Source organism: Passer montanus, unplaced genomic scaffold (assembly GCF_014805655.1).
Source record: "Passer montanus isolate IOZ18808 unplaced genomic scaffold, ASM1480565v1 scaffold5, whole genome shotgun sequence".
Lineage (NCBI taxonomy): Eukaryota > Metazoa > Chordata > Aves > Passeriformes > Passeridae > Passer > Passer montanus.
The window spans coordinates 9941746-9963783 of record NW_024369929.1 but is presented as its reverse complement, the minus strand read 5'-3'; the positions used below and the strand labels follow the sequence as shown (position 1 = coordinate 9963783).

Sequence of the window (22038 nt, the reverse complement as noted above, 5' to 3'; positions counted from 1 at the left end):
CCATGTGATCCCATGGTGAGGGAAAGACAGGAATTTTCTGAGTATTGTTGCTGCTGCCTGGCAGTGAAGACAGGAATAAATGAGCAGTTACTAATGAGCTCTCCTCTATTTAAATCCTGTGACATGACCCATAGCATCACACTTAAGAATTTAAAAACACTGACTCATGCCTTTGAATTGTGGATAACAAAAATTTCTTTTAACTGTGGCAAAGTTTTTTTTCTGAAGATACAATCAGAAAACCAGAAAATTTAAAGTTAATCTGTAGATAAAAATGTGGGGTACATATAGAGTGAGTGCCAGAAAAATCATTATTATTTAAAGAAATTCTTTTTCTTCTGTGTTACCTCTGTGGTGTTGTAGCACAACACAGCAGAGTTGGCTTAGCATGTGCAACAAGTGATGCTTAGATGATTAGTAGCAAAACTTGACCTTGAATTCCATCACCCACGGACTGGTAATCACACAGCTTATTTCCATTTTGCTATTGCTTTGGGCAGGAGAAAATAGAGGGATTGCCTTCTTTGCACATACCTTAACAGCAGGGCTAATCTGTTTCCATATGGTAGTAATAGAAGTTAATTTCTTTTTTTTTTTTAAATATTTGAAAAATGTCTGAGAACAGTGCTTGATATTAGTCATGGTAGTATGAAAACATTGTGTCAATATTTTTTCCATGGGAAATACTGCAAGAAAAGATGCTTTTTGCAGATTCTGGTCTTTGGGACACATTCCTACTATTCAGTCACCTGTGCTCAGGGGGAAGGCAGTGAGAGGTACAGCAAATACCTCACACACATACTGAAGAACGTGTTCATTGGGAATGAGACACAGAGTATTCATTCATTTTTAATGGCTGTGTTTCATCTCAGGAGGAGATTCTCAAAGACCTGATTTGCTCAGGCTTTTTGAAGATCATAAATTCAGTAAGGTGTCTGAGGATCAGTGAGGGGGCAGAACTCAACCAATCCACATTTTGGCATTGGAAAATGTCTTAACCAACTTTCTCATTCCCAGACCTTGACCATTCCAGAGGTGACTCTAGCCTTGTGCCTCTGTACATTCAGCAGCTTTCAGGCAGTCAGATAATGACTGGGAAGTCACTGATTCCATGGAAATAATCTGTTTCAGGCAACAGGAGCAGCAGAAGGAAATACTAGACTGATGCTGAGCATGATTAAAAGTGAATTTAGATCAGGACCAGCACCATTCCAGCTGGAAACATTGGGGAATTATGTTCCTGTGATCCCATATTACTGCTTATGCCCTGACTAACCACATTTCACAGCTCCCCCTGCAGCTGCTCCGTGCTCTGCTGTGTCTCCATCGTGCACAGTCACTGCCAGGGACTCTGCCCATGTAATTGGAACAAGGGGGAAACCTGTGGCAGACAGACAGACAGACAGAGCTGCAGAGCCTCAACATCCTCCCTCCTGGGAGCTGGGAATTAGCATAATCCCTGTGCTCCTCTGTAGCTCCAATGCACCAAGGGCATTTCTGGAAAATCCTGTTCTCTGATTTTGCCTCCCACCACCGTTCAATACTCTAATTGATAGATGGGAACTTTGAGGTGAAGCACAACGTGCTTAGAATGGGAAATCCCTGACAAAACCTGTAAACGTCACATTACAAAAGGGTAGCTCAGGCTCTGAGGAATCAGGCCCCAGCTCTGCATTCTTCTGATTTTTTTGCTTTGTCACACCAATGGGCAGAATAAAATACACCATGAAAGAGGCAGTATGAAAAACCAGTGTCCTGCTTACCCCTTACCAACAAAGCTTTAAAGCTATGTCCTTTCCAGCTTGGCTGTGAACATGCAGCCCTACAGTAAAATCCATGTGCACCCAGGGAAAAATGTTGCTCTGGAGTGGCAGGAAGTGGCTCTTCCAGAAGTGTGAATTGTCCCACGATCCAACAGGAGAAACCCAACATAATATCCCAGCCCTCATCACATTCCATTTTGAAATATGGAGACAGTTGTGAAACAGCTTACTACTTTTTATTCTTGTTTTCTACTTTTTATTAGTGTTCTCTTAGACCAGGATGAGTGGGAAAAGAAGATGCTGATTTTCCAGCTTCCAAACACCCAAAAGTCATTTGCCTAATATTGCCTTGGAGCCTTATCCTCAAAACTCTGTGGCTGTGAACACTGAAATTGTGAATTCAGATGAGATGAACACAGTAAAAATGCATTTCAACCTCTGGATACCCAGTATATTTAGTTACAATTTTTTTCACTATTTTGTACACTTCAAAGCACACATCTCAGGCATTGCTGTTCCACAGTCTTTTCTTTATAAGCATTCATCTCAGCTGCCTTGCAGTGCTATTTGCACTGTACTATTACTTCCTACCCCATAAGATGCAGCTACCAAACAGGAATCTGTGTGCCAACTCTATCACTCCTCTGTTTAAAATCCTGACACTCAGCCTCCTGTTTGAGGGGAATCAATACATGATCTGGCCTGGATGGATAGAAATTAATTGATGTGACATTTTACAATACATTCAGAGCACTGGGCTAATGCTCAAAGTGCATTTATTTTGCAAATGAAACTCTCTACTGCATGAATTCTTGTAGTTGCAGTTTGCTGGAAGCTGCAAGAGTACAGCAGAGGGAAGTATAGCTCAGTATTTGCCTTCTTTCCTCAGTTGTTTCAGACTTAGTGGGCATTTTCAGAAACAAAATGCTCAACCAGCTGCATCTTTGGTCTGATTGTTTTTTATATGTTGGCAACTGTTTTTGATGTAAGTATATACGGACACAATCTTATTTATATATATTAGCAGATATGGTAGAAGAATTTTGTTCTATACAAGGTGATCTGGAAGAATAGATAGGAAAGAAAAATTATCCATGCTTATATATTCAGCTATTCAAATAGTTGTTCCTTCTTGTTAATGCAATTGCAAGAACCATAAAGCATATGGTAAGGGATGCTCCATCACTTTTAAAGAACACTTCAGCTAATGCAGAAATTAATTATGCTGCATTCCATAATTCAGGGATTAGATTTTTGAACATAATTAAGCGTGTGGTGCCTGGTCTTTGAGACACAGGTACACATGTTCATTTTGTCTGTTTCAGAAATAAAATCAAGTAGCAAGCTACCAAAAATATTTTGTTCAAGCTCTTTAAATAAAAGGGTCTGCTGAAAATTTGCATAATATCTTACTTGTGAAATGTAAAAACTGTCATAAATCGTAATTCAATTTATAAGACAATTAAATGCATGTGTTTCTGCTCTCTTTTATGGTTCTTGGAAATCATTATCTTGTGTAGCTGGAGAAAAAGGGGCTAAAGAAAACAGAGAAGAATTAGAATAGAATTAGCATTAGAACAGAGGGAAAATATCAGACAGTCACTTCCTTCACATATTTGTTTTTTCTAGCTGTCCTGAGCTCAACTGAAATAGCACAGCATGCTCCACATTCCTCAGTATTTCTCATTTTCCTTAGGACAGAGGTTGCTTTCTGTGTCTCCTGGGACTCAGATGGTTTTGCTGCAATTAACTGCTAGAGATTTTCTGCCATTGTAGTCTCTTTGCAGCTTATGATACTCATTAAATCTCTCTGATGACATAAAGAAAACCCTGTAAAGATGATAGAATGTTGTTTATACAACTTACTGAAACACTCTTCATAAATTCTCATCTCAAACAAGGCAAAGTTGTCCCATAAGTTAGCAGCAGTATTTTTCTAATGTACCATGTTCTTAAAGTATGTTTTTCAAACAGCCTTGCCATCAATGTAAACGTGTTCTGGTCCCACCAGTGGTTTTATTGTATGTCAGAACATATCAATCTTTTGTTGGTTACAAATAGGTCAAGTCTAGAAATATTAAAAAACTAGAAATCAGAAACCAAGAAATGAAAAAATGTGAAAACTTTTTTCGAGACTTGTAGTATGGATGTTGCATTACTTGAACCTTTAGACTTTACTACATTTGAAGAATTTGCCATAGAGCGGATGGGGCAGCAGGAATCTGGGAAAAAGGCAGTTTGGTCCCACACTGAGCAGTGAGAGAAAAAGGCCCTTTTCCCTGCAAAAGCCCAGCTCTGGATTTATCCCTCATTTTTACTAAACTGACTGATCTTTTAGTCCAGCTGGTATTACAGCACTAGTAAGGTGATGTCACACAAAACTGTTGGAGAAAAAGCCTTTACCTTATTTGAACTACTAGTGAAGTGCATGTTTTTGTTTCTGCAGAATTTAGTTTCTTATTTCTGAAGGTCAAAAGAGATAAAGATGTTCAAGACTTTCTACTGATGTGGAACTCTATTTCTGTGTCTCCAACCCAACAGGTCTCCATGCTTTAAATCATTATATCCTGATTAAAGTTTACCAGCAACACATCCCTTCAGAAGAAAAAGCTTTTAGGTCAACATGAGATATATGGCATTCGGGGAAAAAGGTCTTGACTTGCATAGTTCTGATCTCAGGTGCTGATTCAGTGCTGTTCCTGGGATCTATCTTTTTGCTCGTGTCTTGGGCTTAGGTAAGTAGACCAGTATTCTCTATACCATTTTGGTTTTTCACCCATTTGCTTCACAGAATGGTTTCAGGGATATAATTAGGTAAGCAGTGTGAAAAGTGTATTCCCAGATGCTTCTTGGTCAGTTCTGCCTGAGGTAACCACCAACTGCCTCTCTCAGCTTAATGATGCCTACTGTTGGCAGTGCTTCTGCCAGAGAGTGAGGTTAATGTCAGGAAATAAAATAAAATCTGCTTAGTAAACACTGCAAAGAAAACAGGTTATGTGTTAATGTGCTTGCACCAGGTATTGCTCTCTGAGGCTTTATTTTCAAGTTTTGTTGTTTAAATTTTGGTTGTCCATACATGGTTAAATTTAAACAAACTTTGAAGAAGCTCGAAATGATAGAGATGAAATGAAGAGATAAAAGATGTCTGTCAGGTGTTTGGCTCCCAGTCCATACTTCCACTAGCATAGAAACACTTGTCTGATCTCAGTTGAATTTCTTAGGTAAGAGACATCTGCCACACACATTTCACTTTTAGAAAGGTTTCTGTAATACTCAATGTCATTTTCCCTAAAGGAAAACCACTGCGGAATTTAACAGCAATAGCTGTAGAGAACATCACAGAAATTACATTTCTATACCTGCAGGACTGAATAGAGATTAATATAACTTACACATTCCTATTGAGGTATTTTATTGCATTTTATAGGAAGAATACCATTTTCTCTTAAATTATATGGGATAGTTTAAAGAACAAGGTTGTAATTTCCTTAACAAATGCTTTTAAGACCTTCCTATGATAGTTCATGTTTTAAATTTCATCATTGTCTCTATAGCTTATTTAGGCAAGTGTGGCCACCCATACGTGACGAAACAAATTAAAAAGGGCACATAATGTTCTAGTTTCGAGTACTTGGGTGGATGGGGTTGCTTTAATATACATATATCATACTCTTCCAAGCTATCAAAGACCTTTGGATGAATTGGGTGCAATATATTAACTCAATTACAGTGGAAACAAAGATCAAAGAATGTAGCTGGGAGGTCTTATTAAAGTATGAGACTTCATTAAAATGTCACTGGTTTTGATTATACTGGATTAAAGTGTCTGAAATTTCACTTAACTTCTTCATGTCCCCTGAAAAGAAAATTCTGCTGGGTTATTCTATAAGTTCACAGTTTGAGAACTTATTTTGCAGTGTTGTTATTAAAGTGGACTTTTCATAAATTGGTAAAAAACACCAAAGATCTTTTTTATTAATTTCTGACACTGAATATAAAATCTCTTTTGCTTCAATTTATTTCCTTTTTTGTTTGTGATTTTTGTATCTGACTTTTAGTCATTCACATCCATCTCGGAAAGACTTCAGATTTTCAAAGGAAATCATAATAAAAACCCCTACTTTTCCTCTATTTAAAAGAAATAAGAACACATGAATGAGATGAACACATAGAAAGGTAAGAAGTCCAGTTTTTCCCAACTGGCAGAGTGGTGCTGAGCTTTCCAAGGAAAGGTGTTAATGGGGAGCAGTTTCTGTGTGCTGCAGTGCTCAGCTGATCTATTTCTGCCTCTCCAGCCAAGAAACAGAATGCACATGAATGCTGAGCACTGCTATCAGTGGTAATAGCCCTTTAAATTGGAAACAATCACTCTAAAGACACCTAACAGACATTTTCTGGTATGTAACAACAAGATTGAGATAAAAATCACTTTTCTTAATTCGTTTATTTTCCTGTTGCTACACATGATGTCAACACTTGTTTGTAATTTTATTAAAATGGTGACGCACCCCCTGTTGTGGCGCAGGAGCAGTGAAAAGTTTGCATATTGCTATCTTGCACATCCATCATATTTTGTGCTTGATATTGATACAGCCCTGCTCAATCTCTCTGCAAGTGCCAGGGTAGAGTCCAGCCCTGTCCCTGTTTTTGTTGGGAGGAGCCCCATTCCATGGGATTTAGGCTTTCAAGGTACATAGCTCAGCATGCACTTAGCAAAACATGAATTCATTCTGTAACTAAATTGATTTCTTGCTTTGCTGTGTACATGCTCCTTAAATTACAGTGCAAGTAAAACACAGAGCATGCACTTCCACCTTAAGTAGAACACAATTTTATGAGCAGCAGTTGCCAGTGTTATGGATCTCCCCACAGATCTGGAAAGGCTCAGGACGAGATAGCAAGGAAGTAGTGTATTACAGATAAACAAGAATAATTCCATTCATTTATGGATTGTTTCAGGGATTCTGAAAGACTCTGCTAATACTGGCTATTAAGACAGAGAAGATGGGGAGGAGAGAAAATCAATTCATTTCTCAATCTATTTAAGTGAACAAAGAATTGTGTGTGAAACTGAACAGAGCGTGTCAACAAAGCTCACACCAAACAAAAAAAGAAAAGCAGCTTTATTTTGCATAATTGTGTCTGAATCACTGAAGATTTGACAGAACCTGTTCCATTCTAAGCCCCAAGGTCTTATTTAGGCAGAGCACAATATCAAATACGCTGTAATGTGTTTTTTCTGGGCTAATCTAACATCTCACAGGATATCACGCAAAAGGACAGCACAGGCAGTTGAGTGGTTTCCTTGGTTTATATTCAGTCTTTGCAGGACTTATTCCATCTGTCTGTTGAAAGCTGCGACACTGCACTGTCAGATCTCTCCACTTTTTTAGGGTGGCTTCCTTATCTCTAAAATAGGAACGAAATAAGAAATATTAGTGTGTTTCTGGTAGGAGAGAGATAAGGTTTAACCTCTGAACACTTGTAAAGGTCTTCAGAGGACACTTCAGAAGTGCCTAATGCTATAAATTCTGGCTTTATAAGGTTTTTTACTATCATTAGTGTATTAGGAACTTGACCTTTTAACCTTTATGCCCATATGTAACCTGCCATAATGGAGGTTCATGGAAAAGCTTTCATGACCAGCATTACCTGTGCAATCTGAACACCAGACTTGGCAGAAACCTGAAGGAATTGAGCTGTGACTGTGCAGCAGGGTAAGTCACTCCAAATTTTGCCTTCCTTATAAAAGGTAAGGGTCCAGAAAAACTATGACCAAGATTTCCTCAAATCACAATGTTTTATCTGAACAGAAGTAAGTTGCATTTACAAAATTGCTGATATTAACAGTCTAGTATTAGCAGGGTAAATGCCTGGAGATAAGAATTAAGATTGCCTGCTGAGCATCCAAAACTCCACAGCATCAGCAGGCACTAAAGCAGCAAGAAGCTTGGAAAAACGGCTCCACATCTGATAGGGAAAAGCACAATAAATCAAAGATAAGGCAAACTTTCTAGATAACCAGGAGCATTTAGTGCCATTCCTCTACAGGAAATGAGTCAACACAGCCTCCATGCTTTCCCTGCCTTTCTGCCAATTTACATCTTAATGGATAAACTGGTTCAAGTTACTCATTTGGCAAAGCAAGGGATTGATTTGCAACTTTTCATCTTGACTGCTCCCATCAACTTCTGCAGGGCTGTTCAGGGCAACTGAGCACAGCCATCGCAGGCATTTAAAGATTAACAGGCTTTTGCAGCATTCCAGGGGGATGACAAAGCCATCAAAATTCATTATTTTTTCCCCAGTATTTCACACACATTACACGTGACTGCTGCAGTTATTACACCAGTGGCTTTTCAGAAATCTTGCAGTTTAATTCTGGGATAGTGGGGGGTTTTTCCCCTTGAAGACCCGAGTTATGAGATTACGAGCAGAATCTCCAATTTCATTGAAAGTGTATTTTTTGTCCTTGTGTTTGCAATGCAAAGCCTTGAAATGCGAGCTGAGTTACAAACGATCAGTTGTTCAGTTGCACTACTTAGCATGAAAGCGAGTCCAGTGGGAGCCAAAGCAAGGCTTTTAGAGGAATATGGTACCACTCATACACTCCACCTGGAGGGGAACAGAATGTCTGAATTCCTGGATACTTCTGTACACTTGATGAGTGTGAGTGAACTCATGGGGCTCTGTCGCCCTTCCACCTTCCAGAGGACCTTGTCACCTCAGGGGAAAAGGGATGTGATTATTTGGGGACAACATGGATGGTGGGAGCATCCGCTCAGTTCTGGGTGGTGACCTGCACCTCGATCTTCCCCTTAAGTTCAGGAGGGCATGGACAGCACCCCAACCTCCTCTTGCAATTTAAGGGTGACACAGAGCACCTCAACCTCCGTGTTCAGAGCCAGAGGCCACGGACAGCACCTCAACCTCCCTCAATTTAAGGGTGTCCCAGAGCACCCTGACCTCCCCATTCAGAGCCAGAGGTCAGGGACAGCACCCCAAACTCCTCGCTCAGTTTAGGGGTGGCACAGAGCCCCCCCAGCCCTCCCGCTCGGTGCCGGAGGTCAGCGCCCACTCCCCGCCGGTGTTGGGCCCTCGGGCCGCACCCCGGCCCCGCCCGCGGGCTGCGCTGGCTGCCCCGGCTCAGGGAAGTTCGCGCCCCGGGGCCGCGGGTTCGAGCCCCGAGGGGGGCGGCCGGTCCGGGGCCGTGTCGGGGGCGGCTCCCGCCGGTTCTTGCCGGGGGTCCCGGCCGGGCAGCGGCGACCGCGGGCCCAGCGCACATGTGCGGCCGCCCGGCACATGCTCACTGAGCGCGGCGCATGAGCAGAGGCGGCGCGGGGCCATCGGACATCTTGGGCCGCCCCGCACGGAGCGCCCGCCCGCCCTGGCGCCGGCTGCCTGCCCCTCCCGCGCTTCCCCCGGGCTGCTCTGAGCATCCCTCCGCCCCTCTTGCATTTGTCTTAATTCTTCTCAGAGACAAGATGGCAACGCCGGCGGCGGTAAACCCTCCCGGTGAGTAGCTGCCGTCTCGCCCCAAGTGGCCCCGCCGCACAACACGCCCCCGCCCCGGCTGCCCCCGCCCGGCCCGGCGCGCTCCCCACAGCGGTGCCGCCGCTCCCGGGGCCCCGGGCCGGGCAGAGCCGGGCAGAGCCGGGCCAGCGGAGCCGGCAGCCCGTGGGGGTTCCTCGGGGCACGCCGCCCCTCTGGCCCCGGCTGCAGCCGTGCAGACACGAACAGTGGTGCATAAGCATTGGCGGGCAGGGCAGCGCCGTGCGGAGCCGTGCCTGCCCTGGGGATCGGTAGCAACACTGGCTTCCCCTGCCCTGCGTTTGTCAGCTTTATTGTCGGCTCGAGAAGCCGAAAAAACGGTGTTGAAACTGACCGGGGGTCAGGAAACTGACCAGGAGAAACCTCGGCATGTGCCCTGTGTTTGTTTTCTTTCCAAAGGATGCAGTAAATATTTGCTGTTAGTACCAGAGCTATTGACAAAAGAAACTTACAAACATTTTCCCATTCCGTTTTTTCGTGAGGGAATTCCCCGACGTTTTGTTGCGTGTCTGTGAGATGTAACATCTGTTTTGTTCAGTGCCTGATGGAATAAAGTGAGTTTGGGTGAAAGGCCAGAGTGGTATTTTGGAGATTTACTTGGGTCAATTTGGTGTGGATCAACAAGTATCTGACACTAAAAATAATTGGGATGACAGATATTGTACTCAGTACTCAGGAAGAGTATTGCTATTAAAGGTCAATTTCATTTTTACTTGTTTTTAATATGTGCTTGCATGGTGTCATTTTTTGTAGAGTCAGGTTGAGTTCTGACAATTAAAGGCTTGCTTGAGTAAATGCCAACTAATGTTTAAAGCTTGTTCATTAGATCAAATCCTGCTGTAGTTGGTAGTGTAGTTGACATGCTGAAAGTAAATATTGTGATATAAACAATGAATTTGGTTCAGTAAGCGCCAGTACACTAAGCAGAAACTGATATTTGTCAGTCAGAGTAGGTTTTAATATCAGAGTTCTACATATTAAATTAAAATCAATATTTAAGGGAAGGTTATGAAATTAATGCTGTTTAGCTTTCATGGTACCGTGTTGTGCATCATAACAGAAAGTTTCACTGGGTGCACTCAGTAGAATTAATTTTGCAGGCAGAGGAGGATACAAACAGCATTTTTTGACTTGTCTTTGATTTGCCATTCTCCTGTGTGCTCTCCAAGCTACACGCTGAAGGAACAGCCCTGTCCGCTTAGGGGCCAGTGCTGAAACTGCTGAGTTACAGCAGAGCTCAGTGCCCCTTTGGCACCAGCCTTTTCCACTTTCTGTACACCTGCCTGAGGCTGAACCCACAGAAATATGTGGTTGCAGGAGGTACAGCATGCTCCAAACTGAGTAGGGCTTCACCGTGCCCCTTTGGCACCAGCCTTTCCCACTTTCTGTACACCTGCCTGAGGCTGAACCCTGAAAAGGTTTGGTTTCAGGAGGTACAGCATGCTCCAAACTGAGTTGGGCTTCACAATTGTTCTCCTGTGAGCACTTGGTGAATTGAGGGATTGTAATGGGATTACTGAGGAAGCATAAAAAAGAGGAAAGAAGGGCCGGGTAGGTGTGTTGCCTGTGGGCATCTCTGTGAAAGTTGACCTGCAGTGTGGTCCTCACACTCTCTGAAGCACAGGTTGCTGGTCCTTGGGGAGGATAAGGAAAGGTGTTGGTTTCCTGAAGGGAACCAAGATCCCTTCTGCAGGGCTGGGGTTACAGAGCATCGTTCTGCTCCTGTCTGGGTGGCTGCAGCAGATCTGAGCTGAAAGGCAGACTTGCTGCCTGTTAGGGAGCCTCCCACGTTTTCTGAGCATGAGAAGTGTTGTTGTCAGACACCGGGGCGAAGTGGAAGTGGGGAGCTGTGAGGAGAGGAGACCCTTGGTCTGTAGCATAGTGCTGCCTTTGCTCTACCACGGACAGCAGAAGGTAGAGCTGTGTGAAATACCTGCACTTGTACTGTGGCTTTTTAAAATCATAATTTGTCGCTGTTCTTTTTTTCTTTTAGTAAGTAACTGCAAAGCAATGCAGCGAAACAGGCAAAATCTGTAGCGAAATGATTTTAATCCTGTTATTTTCTCTTGGGGACAGATCCTCAGCTGGAGTAAGATGAAAGTAGCCCTATTAGTATTGGTGAAGCTGTGCCACCTTGTGCCAGTTGACTTTCTGATCTGCAATGTTAGGGGACCACAATAGAGGATTAACTTGTTAAGCATCTTTAATGATGATTAGAAATTACAATATGATTAAATTTTTATTAAGCAATTGTCTGGGGTTCTAATAACAGTTGGTAATTTAGGCAGGACATTAACTTGCAGCTACCACAATACAAATACATGTGGTTTTAGTCATATTCTAGATAGTGGAATGGGGATTAGTGGAGAGAGAAGAGCTGGGTGTTCTCTAACCATGTGAGGGTCTTTCAGTGTGGGATCTCGTGCTGCAGACCCATGCAGTGCTCTGTGACAGCATCTTCTCTCTTGTGTTAGATGCAGATTTATCCTTTATCCTTTTCCCCGCTGATTTTTTTTTAATGGAGAGCTTCAGTTTGTGAAGTTCATAGAAGTGGGAGCAGTTTGGATCCTTTCCCTCCTGAGGCTCACAGGAACTGCAGTGTCAGGGACCAAATTTGTGGTGGCAGTAAGGCCACCTCTGTGGCTTTGTGGGCTGTGTTAGATGTACACTGATGGTTCTTTTTGGTGAGGGTGTATGGATGCAGCTGGGCATCACCCTGACACAGCTGAGGGGCTGTGTGGGAGAAGCTGCTTCCTCTTGCTGCAGGCTCAGCCTTGGAACGGGTCTGGCTGGGAGTGCTGGGTTGGTTCCTCGTACTCTGGGTGACAAACTGAAGTGTGAAACAATACAGGTGTGTGGGAAGCTCATCTGCATTGGCACAAAGCATCACAGTTAATTTATTTCCTCCTGAAATAAGATTGGCATATTAAATGCGATTTAAGAACAAAAAAATTGTGGAGGTGTTACAAGCATTTTGTATATTACTGCTTGCAGCAAAGTAACTTGGTGCCATGTCTGTTTGAAAGGTGTTATTTTTGGAATGCAAACTTTGTCCGTAACTGCTGCTACTTTGTGTTTGGATTTTACTTAACTTGAGTGCAACACATGAAGGGGTGATTCTTGTATTAGCCAGAGTAGGATGAAAACATAAAACTCTTCATGAGTTTAGGAGTTTTTTATCCTAAGAGATCAGCTGGTTTTGGGTGATGAGTTCCAGTCTGGCTCAGTCTGATGGGTGAGCAGCAACTTCATGCTGTGGTCAGCTGGTGAGAAATGAACTGAAGGCATCATTTCAGTTCTCCCACTGAGGTACTCCGGAATGGAAGGTTGTACACACAGATTGCCAAAATGCCACAAACTCAAAAGTCAAGTCAAGAGAAATCATGAGATTTTGCAGTTTATCTAGAGTTACTTTGGAGGGATGCATTTTTGGTGATGTTTTACAATTTTATAAATCCTTAGGGCTGTATTTTTATATTTAATTGAAAAAAAAAAGTAACTGAGTTGTTTGTGTAATCCCTAAAGCTCCTGGTATAGAGAATATATCCTCCAAAGGGCATCTACTAGAAATATGTAGAGAGAGATGTTGTGATGTGAGAGAGAGGAATTGCTGGGGCTTAGGACATTGCTGCAACCACAGCAGCTCATGAGGGGTACTTTCAGCCCATGGCTAATCCAAACTATGAAAAAATTGGCATTTTAACTTAAAGAAAGATTATTAAATAAGCTCTCTTTACTTTCAGTTTGTAGTGAGTTAACAGGAAATTTTCTGTCATATTCATGAAGACTTGTAAGCCCTGCATCTGGGCTCTTGGTTAGGTGAGTGCATTGGGTTCTGGGAGGTGGTTTTGGGGTTTATGTGTTTGTTTGACCTGGGAGTTAATTGGACAGAAATCATTCTTCTATTTGAACTAGATATTCTGAGTCCTACTCAGTCCTACATTGGAGCTGAAGTTCCTAAGGTGTTAAGTGCTGTGGAAGAATTTTTTTGATGCTGCCCAGTTCATTTTCCCAAAAGGAACTGACTTGCTGACAATCTGGCCATTCTTTTCTTTAGATTTCCAACAGCTTTGAAATTGATGATTAAAAAAAGTGTTTTAGATTTCAAAATCACTCAACTCAAAGCCCAAAAGTTGTGTTTTATTGCTGCTGCTCTGCCCTTCATTACAACACAAGCTATCCAGTAAACTAAAGAATCAATTTAACAGCATCCTGGGGAGTAAATGGAGTGTTGTAGTGATGGAGGTTATAATGAGCTCTGATATTTCTGGTATGCAAAAAAGTAGTCATCATTCTAGGATAAAGTTAAAAAAAGGGTCTCAAAATTAGAACACTCATTAGCTAATGGGAGGTTTACATTGCAGATCGTTTTCTTCTTGTGTTTTCATAGCTCTGGTACTGCAGAATTGGTCCTTAATTCAGTCAAAATGTGGTATGAGATGCCAATGCCTCTTGAATTGTTCTGTGATAATGTTTTGTCCTTCAGGACTGTGTACTGAACAGTAACTGGCATTGAAGAAACGTCATTATTTTTATATTTCTAATATATAGGTATAGGGTATACAAAAGATTTCATCTCTTCTATCACAAAATAGTTATTTAAAATTTGCATATGTAGCTTGTGGTTGGTTCCAAATATTTTTTTCAATAGAATAATGTTTTCCCATTCCTCTAATAAAAATGCAAAACAAAAGAGATATTGCTGATTTCTGTAATACCATATGGTGTTGCTGATACTTCTTAGCAGTAAGGAAAATTGCAATAGAGATTAGGTAGAAAAGAAAAAAAAATAGCCTTTTCAAAATAGTCAAGGCAAAATAACCCTGTTGATGTAGTGATTATTGTTATTAAGAGGACAGAAATGGGGCTGTCATTATGAAGATGTATTCAGAGATTATGCTTAAATGGTTGTGAAGATCAGATATGTGTGTCGCTCAGAGTAATTTTGGGGGGCTTACTGCTTCAGAACTGACAAGCAGGAATGGAAAATGTGTTAATTCAGTGCTACCTGCAGAAATTACGGTGTTATTAAAATTTGCAGTGGGAAAGAGAAAGAGGGGTCTTGAGTTTAAGAGATGGGAATTTAGATCACGGCTCTTGGTGTAGATCCCTGGCAGATTTTCCAGTCTATCAATAGCAAAGTGTCTTTGGCTGGCCAGCAGTGTTTAGAGAGGGATGAATCAGCTCAGGATGAGCTGTTCTGTCTGGCCAGCTCCGGGGAGAGCAGAGATGTGTGCAGATACCAGCCCCAGCTGCCCCTCTGGCTGGAGGGCTGTGCTCGGTGAAGGTTATGTGGGAAAGAAATCAGCAAAGTCAGAGGTGCTCCTTCACCATTCTGAAACTTGCTTCATGCAAAACATTGCATTTGCTGGACAACACAGGCAAAAATGTGACATTCCAGAGATGGTGGGTGGGTGCTTGCTCTAGGGAACCATTGGTACAGTTTACTTCTTGCTAACAGTGTTTTCTTTGTTCGGCTCTAAAGCATTTCCTGTCACCCCATCTGTATCAATCATTCTGTCAAGGAGGAAAAGAAAAATTTTATGAGGCTGCGTTTGTACATTTTATTTGCCTTCTGATTATAACCCAAGTAAGATAAATGGAAAGGAAAAACTTAAGAAAAATAATCCTTCGTCATTGTTCATTGTTTCAAATAAAAATCCACATGAAAATTAATAGATGGAATAAACCCCCATGGACCATGCACTTTCTGTCTGTTCTGGGAAGAACTACTTTGTCACAAAATGTTACAGGATTTTGGCAAGATCTGGCCTTTAATGTGCAGAAATTACACAGTTTAAAAATGCAGGATGAAATGGAGAATGACAATTTCTTAGCAAGAGCTGATTCAGAGTTTATTTTGGATAGTCAAAATTTCAAATGGATCTCAGTTTTATTGTTGGCATGGATTAGTGGCCGTAGTCATGCGATGCGTAATGAACTAGAAGCTGTTTAAAAGATAGATGTAATTTCCTTTTTTTTTGTACCCAAAGCACGCTGGCTCTTCCTTGAGCAAAGCCATCTGCACAGGGAGAAAGAGAAATCCTTTCTTGTGGATACTCAACATATTGATGAATGTTTCTAAACTTTCCTTTTTCTTTTTTGTGAGCATTTGTTTTCATTTTGCTTATCTTTGGTATTTCTGTCCTGTGGTTTCAATCCTGCTTTTCACGCTTAGGTGTCTCTACCTTTCTCACAACTCCTGTAACTACTTTATTTTCTCTGTGCTGAGCTTTGTATTGACTTCTCAGTGTTGTTGAAATGTAAATGAATCCTGGCATTGTGCTGGTGCTACTCCCAACTCTTTCAACAGCTTATGAATTCAGATTTGTTCTGTGGAGAGCATCTGAAGTCCCCCTTAGAGAAAAGTGGTACTTTTTCTGTGCTGCCTCCCTGCAGCCCAGCAGGTACTGGGAGGTGTAATCAGCTGTGTCAAATTAGGAGCCTCTATTAGCTTGCATCTGCCCTGGATGGGTGTTGTTGTTTTGTTCAAGGACAGCTCATAGTATTAATTTCAGATGCTTAGATCTGGGCTGCTGCAGGTTTTTCTCATCTAAATGTCAACTGCATGTGACAAGTAGAATAATATAAAATAATTGTAATTTTTTCTCTAATCAAGCAAAAGGGGTGTTGAATTGTTTAATTACGGGCTTTGCCAGCATGCAGATGGAAAGGCTTTTCAGGTAAGTTGCTCATACAAAATGCCTAAAATGGATAGTAATTAACAACTGGCTCTTCATTGGTATGTTAATTATGCTGCCATTTGTCCTGGTGCCTGTCGTTCTTTAAATGTTCAGTTACACTGAAGTGAAGCGTTCACTTCCTGGCAAACACAGAATGTATCAGAACAGTTTGACTCTCAGATATATGCAAATATTTTATGGGAAGAGGCATGCCAGTAAATCACTGAGCTGCAAAGAACAAAAACACTGCATATTTGTATTCCTCAGAGGTAAAAGCAAAGGAACCTGCGTGTCTGAGGAACAACCTGCAGGCCTGATTTTGAAAAATTATCTCTAATACTTTCCCAGTACTAACCCAGAGCACAATTCCATGCAAGTAGTTAATTTTAGGAACTTGTTTACTGCTGGCTGTTTCTATTAGTGAAGCTAGGTGGGCATCTGGGTGCTGTTAAATGCCCTTGAAATGTATATATTTTAAAACTGTATTGCTTGTAATATCTGGATGGAAAATTTGAACTTAATTGGAAGTGCTTTTAGAACTTGGGATAGAACTAATTATTTTGAATGCAAAAGAGTTAAAATAACTTGTGAATAAATCACAGCAGTAATCTCAGATTTTTTTCAATTTACTGTTAAATTCTTTTGGGAGCAGAGATTGCCTCCTGTTTTCTGGACTGTTCTTTGCAGAGTGCATCCCCAGTCTCCACATCCCATTGCAATAAGTAAAAGCAGGCTGTGTCTGGTATGTCTGCAAGTCATCCAGAAGTGTCCTGAAGAGGGCCGGGCTGCTAAAGTTACATGGCAAGTTTGCTGTGACCAGCCTATGAGTATGAGACTGGTATTTTAATTTGCTGAGCTTCTGCCACATGGAAAATGGTTAATCAGCCCAACACACATGGCAGAAGTCAGCCCCTGAAATGAGGTGCTGATTGTAACAGTAGCTGTGGGAAGCGGGGTTATAGCCATAAATTAGCTTTTAAAAGGCACTAGCTACTGTGTGTCACTGCCCTCTGCATCGTGTTCCATCCTTTCATGCACAAAAAATTGTATTGCTGTTAGCACAGCCAGGCCATGGCTGAGCTGGATTTCCGTTGTGTTGTGTCCAGTGAAGTTGCTAGCAAAGTTCCTAGCTCAATTTTGAGCCCAGCTTTAAACAGTTAAAGTAGTAATAGCTACAAAAGCTTAGTTTGAAGTGATAAATTCTTGTGTTCCCAGTCTCTAAGCATCAGTCCATGGAGGTGGACCTGTGGTTGCTCTGTTGACTACTCCTGTGAGTCATATTCATGTCACAGTATATGGGACACCAGCATTTTCCTTGGATTTAATTTTTTTTTAAGCATCTTTAAGAGATATCCTGGCCCTCTGCACATAGATATCTCACCCTGAAAATGTTTTGCACTTTATCTACTGAGTAGTGATTTGATCAGTAGAAATCAAGTCTGTATAATTAAAACTTTCTTTTATTGTAATGAGATTTTCAGTGTAAGAATACAATGGCAAATTATTGATGCTATGTCAGGATTTCAGTGTTTCAGAGATAAAAGTTCCTCTTCTAAGTTTTTTATGTTTTCATCTAAAATATTTCTAGTTCAAGGGAAAAAAGAAAAATTAAATTTATTTGGTGTGCAGTAAGGTTTGTGGGGAATAGCAATTGCTGTGCATTTTTGCTTACTAGTGAAGGTTTGAAATATGCATTTTCATTGTTGACATTAAAGTAAATGAACCATCACTAAGAAAAGTGTAGGAGTATTTTCAAACTCTCTTATGAGAACTGGAAAAAAATAATACTTTCTAGCTGCATCTTCAGCAAAGGGGACAGTGGACTGCTGGAATTAAGAATGTCTTAAGTGAACATAACAATTTTCCCCAAATGCCAAGATCTAAATTTCCCAGTTTTCTGAAACAAGTTCTTAAAAATGTGTAGTGTCTCTGTGGATTCTCTGCCATCTGTGAGTTAGGGTTGGTCCAAGTGAAACTCTTTCTCTGGAACTGGATTCTCACTAACAAAAAAACAAGTTCTAGATCAGACTACATGGAAGCCCTACCAAAAATAGCCTGTTAGAAGCACTTTAAAATTAAGTATAAAATTTCCATTATGGGTACCTACAGAATAAGACAGCAATAGGGCATTTTCTTTCTTCTTTGTTGTTGATGGCCACTGTGAAGTACTTGGGTTTATATGAGTTTTTGGGCTCCTTGTAGAGTTTTATTCATACTTGAGATTTGGTTCTCAAATGATCACAGATGTTGCGTTGTTTTTCTTCTAAGTAAAACCTGAGTGTTCCTGGACTTTCTGTACTCTCTGAGCTGTTTCTGGTACACTCAATGAACATGTGCCTTTCTGAGATGTATTAGTCTTTTGCTTAAATATATCTTGATACTCTTTCCCTTTTCAGACAAGCTAACATTATACATTCCCTAAGTGTTTCCTGACTCAAGAATTAATCATATTTTGTTTTAGTGGTGTTCTTCTCCTGCTTCAGAACTCTTTGGTTCTGAACTGTAAATGGGTCTGAGGCTTACAAGAGTCTTTAATGTTTTAGGAGAAGCTGCCAGTTTCAATATCTTTGCCCTGCTAAGTGTTCCCTTTTGTCACCTGTGTTTCTCCCTCCAGGTTCCATGCATGTTTTAAAAAAGGGAGGCATGTAAATAATATTTTATTTACGTATTAGAGGTTAGGCAGCTGTAGGATGGCACTGTGGAATGAAATCTTAGTGCTGGTGTACAGTAGCTGAATTGAAAGGTGTGTGGTTTTACTTGTTGGCATTTGGGTTGAGTACTATCAGCTGGAGATGTGTGAGTGGGTGGAAAGAACAGTAACGTGGAGTTCATGCTGAATTATGTTTTGCTGGAGGAAAGCTATTCATTAGTCTCATAGCTGGCACATGCCTCTTTATTCCTTCTCTAAAGTAGTATCTGACGACTTTGATGAAAAGGTTGATATGACATTAAGGAATTGGTTCTGCCTCATCTAGTGATGTGCAAAAGCCTTTCTGCCCTTGGCAGAGCTGAGTGAGACACGGGCAGCATGCCAATCCTCACTTTGCTCTAGGAAGGGCACGCGTGTGCTAGATGGTTCAGGGTTTGAGGAGCCTTGGCTCATCTCTGAGTGTTACAGTGCAGGTTGATGGTGGTGGATCCAAGCTCGGCTCCGGGGCTCATCGTGTCTCCACCCACGCCCCTCTCTGGGTTTTTCAGGATGGTCCTACGGACAAAATACTCTTTCATCATTGCTAAATTTGAAATGAAAGTGATAATTAGGAATAAGAATTTCAGAGACCCATGAATTGCCACTGTGCAGGAGAATTCCTGGCTGCCGCACCCTGGCTGCAGGTTTCTCATGTATCACTGGCTGCCTCGTGTCTGAGAATCGACCAGGGCAAGAAGGCAGGCTCATGGTACAGCCCTGGACAGGGTTCAACTATATTACAGGCTTGCTACTGAATCACTGACAAATAACATTCACATGCCACAATTAAGTCATCTGACTTTTGTTTTCATTTATCTTACCACTGGTTTGCAAGTCCTGTTTGTAAGACTGCAAATGTACATTTTCATACATATCAGTTGTAAAAATGACATATTTGTAAGATGCCTATGCTGGGACAAGCTGAGAATATGTTTCGTTGTGATGTACTAATTGATAATGTTTTATTAATAGACTTTTATTTCAATCACGTTTATGTTGGATTAACGAAAAATTTTCCTCCCTTTGGGAAGAAACAGAGAGAGAAAAAGGAAAAGATACAGCTTCTTTCTCTCGGGAAACAGCAGTTATTATAATACATGAATAACCATTAATTTGTATTTTCTTTACAGAGTAGGTATGATATTTGGATAATGTGCTTTTTAAGTGTCTTGGCAGAATATACACGATAGATAGTTATTTCAGTGCTGAACCAGCAACAATCCACTGGCTTTAAAGTATTAATATAGGTTTTACAACTTATATTGTGTTGTCTTATGGTTGCTTTTGACACTTAAATTTGCCTTTGAAAATGCATTTGTTTATTCTTATCCAGTTACAGTTTGTATTAAGATTGAGAGGAAAATGTACATTGCTTCATGCACCAAAGAGATGATCAAACTATATGAAAAGCACAGTTGCACTGAGTGAAAATTATGAGATAGTTTTCAAGTGTTGCTTGTGCATTTGCAAGTGAAATTTTAAAGGTAGGAAAATGTATTATATGGGGGTATTTGGTTAGTGGGTTAACTCAAACTGCTCTTTAAATCAAATCAATGAGCTGTCCCTGGAAGTAAATACATTTTCAAAAATGAAATCATGATTCTTTCTGATGTTGAAATGTAAGGATAAAGTGTTTGTAGTGATTTCCTGGTAAATGCGTGTGGCTGCCACTGGTTGTTTGCTTTGGTGCGTAGAGTCCCTTTAGTAGCTGGAACCTGATTGCCAGGTTTGGAATTCAGAATAATCTTGTGTGTCCTGTGTACTTGCCTGTGCTGCTCTTCCATCAGCAAATAGCAAAGCTAAAACCTTACTTTGGTCAATATTTACAGACAAACAATCAGCTTGTTTTTTGACAAACATCCACTTTGTTTACAGTGAGGGTTTTTTAAGTATCATTCTTCACTTCTGCATTTGATGTATGCACAGAACTGTCTGTATGCTTTTGGGAACAAGTGGCTTGTAATGGATGTCAGATCATGTTTAATGTGAATATGGGGACATAGAAAAATAATGCTTTGTTGTTATATGCTTTTTTTTAAAATTGTTTAGTGGTTCACTGGTAGAATATCCAGCAAATCTTGTGTTCTGTAATTCTGAAAAAGCAAGTAAGAGCATGGCTATAACTGCTGATCACATCAGGAAGTCTAGCATAGCCTGTCTGCAAACAGCATTTCTCTTATGTTAAAACTGATAATTTTAAAAAGAAAGCAAGAGATTCTGTTTTATGAAATATGTTCAGGAAGTAGCTCTGGGAAGAAGTTAAGCAGAAAAAAAGTGTTCCAAAATTCATGACAAATTCTCGGGAGTGTAGGAAACTAAAAGTAACATTAAGGAATATTTTGCAGCAGAGCTTTGTAGTATTTTGTATTTTCTACATGCCTATGAAGGTTTCTCTTATGCAATAACATTGGGGTGTGCCATTTGGAATATTTGTAGGAATGAAAAATTCTAGCAAGTAACAACAACAATAACAGCAAATGCTGTTTTGGGCACCCAAAAGCTTGTGAATTTCTAATTTTTTTTTAATTTGCAGACATGAAAGACATAATACGTGAAATTACCTAAAAGGAGGAATCTTCTAAAAAACATATAGTGAGGGGGCAGTGAAAAGTAGAAAAATCACTAAGACCTTTATTTAAAATGTGTGGTTTTTGCTTGCAGAAAAATTCAGAGTTTGGGAAACTCTTCTGCAAAGAGGAAGGTAACTGCTGATGTGGGTTGGTGTATGAGATTAGTGAAGACATCAGAAGATGTTCTGAACTGAAGGTTGTCCTTGTTGGGAGGTTAAACTGAACACATCCAGCTTGGTGACAGGTGCCAGATGAGCATTGTGGGAACTCTGGTGCATTCTTTTCAGCTGCCTTTTCAAGATTCAGTTCAGTTTGAATCTGGAATTTTCTTAGCCTCTTCCATGGTCTGAAGGCTGGACTACAATATTTTGTAAACTGAGCAAGGAGTTTGAAAAATAATGGCTGTTCACTTGTAGACCCCGTTTGAGTCATGTTTTTTGATCCTTCTTGCTACTATGGGAAAGTGCAGCTGGCTGTTTTCTTCAGTCTTTTGTGAAAAAAAAAATAAAAGAAATTTTAATCAGAAGATCTCCTTTGGCTTAGAGGAATTTCAGACAGGCATAAAATGAACTGAGTATTTACAATGCTCAAGCTCAGGCTGGGTTTTTGAAAGGAGTTAAATATGGGATTTTTCCCCTGCAGTTTTTAGGCAGAGAATGTTGTATTAGAAATCGTGAGAAAAGAAAGAAGTACTAAACCACACCCTATTTTTAGAATATGTTTTTGACAAATACTGATATTCTTTTTAAGGTGTTTCACATAAAAATTCTTATTCTTAGTAA

General features: G+C 40.7%; 1 protein-coding gene across 3 annotated transcripts in view; it reads left to right on the top strand.

The window, feature by feature from the left end:
- Positions 1-9129: 9129 nt before the first annotated feature.
- ARNT2 (aryl hydrocarbon receptor nuclear translocator 2) overlaps positions 9130-22038 on the top strand; it is a 96993-nt gene continuing 84084 nt past the window's right edge. For 2 of the 3 annotated variants that reach the window (XM_039723331.1, XM_039723330.1), the window contains exon 1: positions 9130-9278. In XM_039723331.1, coding sequence (XP_039579265.1) covers positions 9248-9278 — 31 coding nt within the window. In that variant the 5' untranslated portion in view covers positions 9130-9247. The remainder of the gene's footprint in view (positions 9279-22038) is intronic. The other variant, XM_039723335.1, reaches the window with a different exon arrangement.